Source organism: Penaeus monodon, chromosome 32 (genome assembly GCF_015228065.2).
Source record: "Penaeus monodon isolate SGIC_2016 chromosome 32, NSTDA_Pmon_1, whole genome shotgun sequence".
Classification (NCBI taxonomy): Eukaryota; Metazoa; Arthropoda; class Malacostraca; order Decapoda; family Penaeidae; genus Penaeus; species Penaeus monodon.
In genome coordinates, this window is record NC_051417.1 from 21,033,248 (window position 1) to 21,033,649 (window position 402).

Genomic DNA, 402 nt, shown 5'->3' on the forward strand with positions numbered 1-402 from the left:
TAAACTAAAAGCTATGTTTTTATTCATATCCAAATAAAATCCAAGAAAAAATCTCGGTTTTCCTTCGAACATGCATCTCTCTGCATATAAGAAAGACTTGCTTTGCTCGGGCCTGACGCAGATGAAGGATCCCGAGTAGCAGAAGCACTCCCCGCGCATGGCCTGGTAGGCGGGCGCGGCGTGGGCGTAGACGGCGAAGTCGGTCTCGCAGGGTTTGGCTTCGACGCACTCCAGGACGCTGCAGGCCAGCTTCTCGTCGGCGTGGCAGATGCACAGCTCCGAACACTCCTCCTCGCTCTTGTAGTAGCGCCTCCCGCCGCCCTCCATGATGTAGTCCACTTTCTCGCTGTTGCCGTGGGTCTTCACGCAGTACTCTGGGGGAGGGGGGGGGCGCTTTAGGTG

At 56.2% G+C, this 402-nt stretch overlaps 1 protein-coding gene across 1 annotated transcript in view; it reads right to left on the reverse strand.

The window, feature by feature from the left end:
• Positions 1-402, reverse strand: part of LOC119593603 — a gene marked incomplete at its 5' end in the record, with an annotated part of 118,927 nt that overhangs the window by 3,634 nt on the left and 114,891 nt on the right. Inside the window, 1 exon segment of the mRNA XM_037942559.1 lies at positions 102-374. Within this exon segment, the coding sequence (XP_037798487.1) occupies positions 102-374 (273 nt within the window).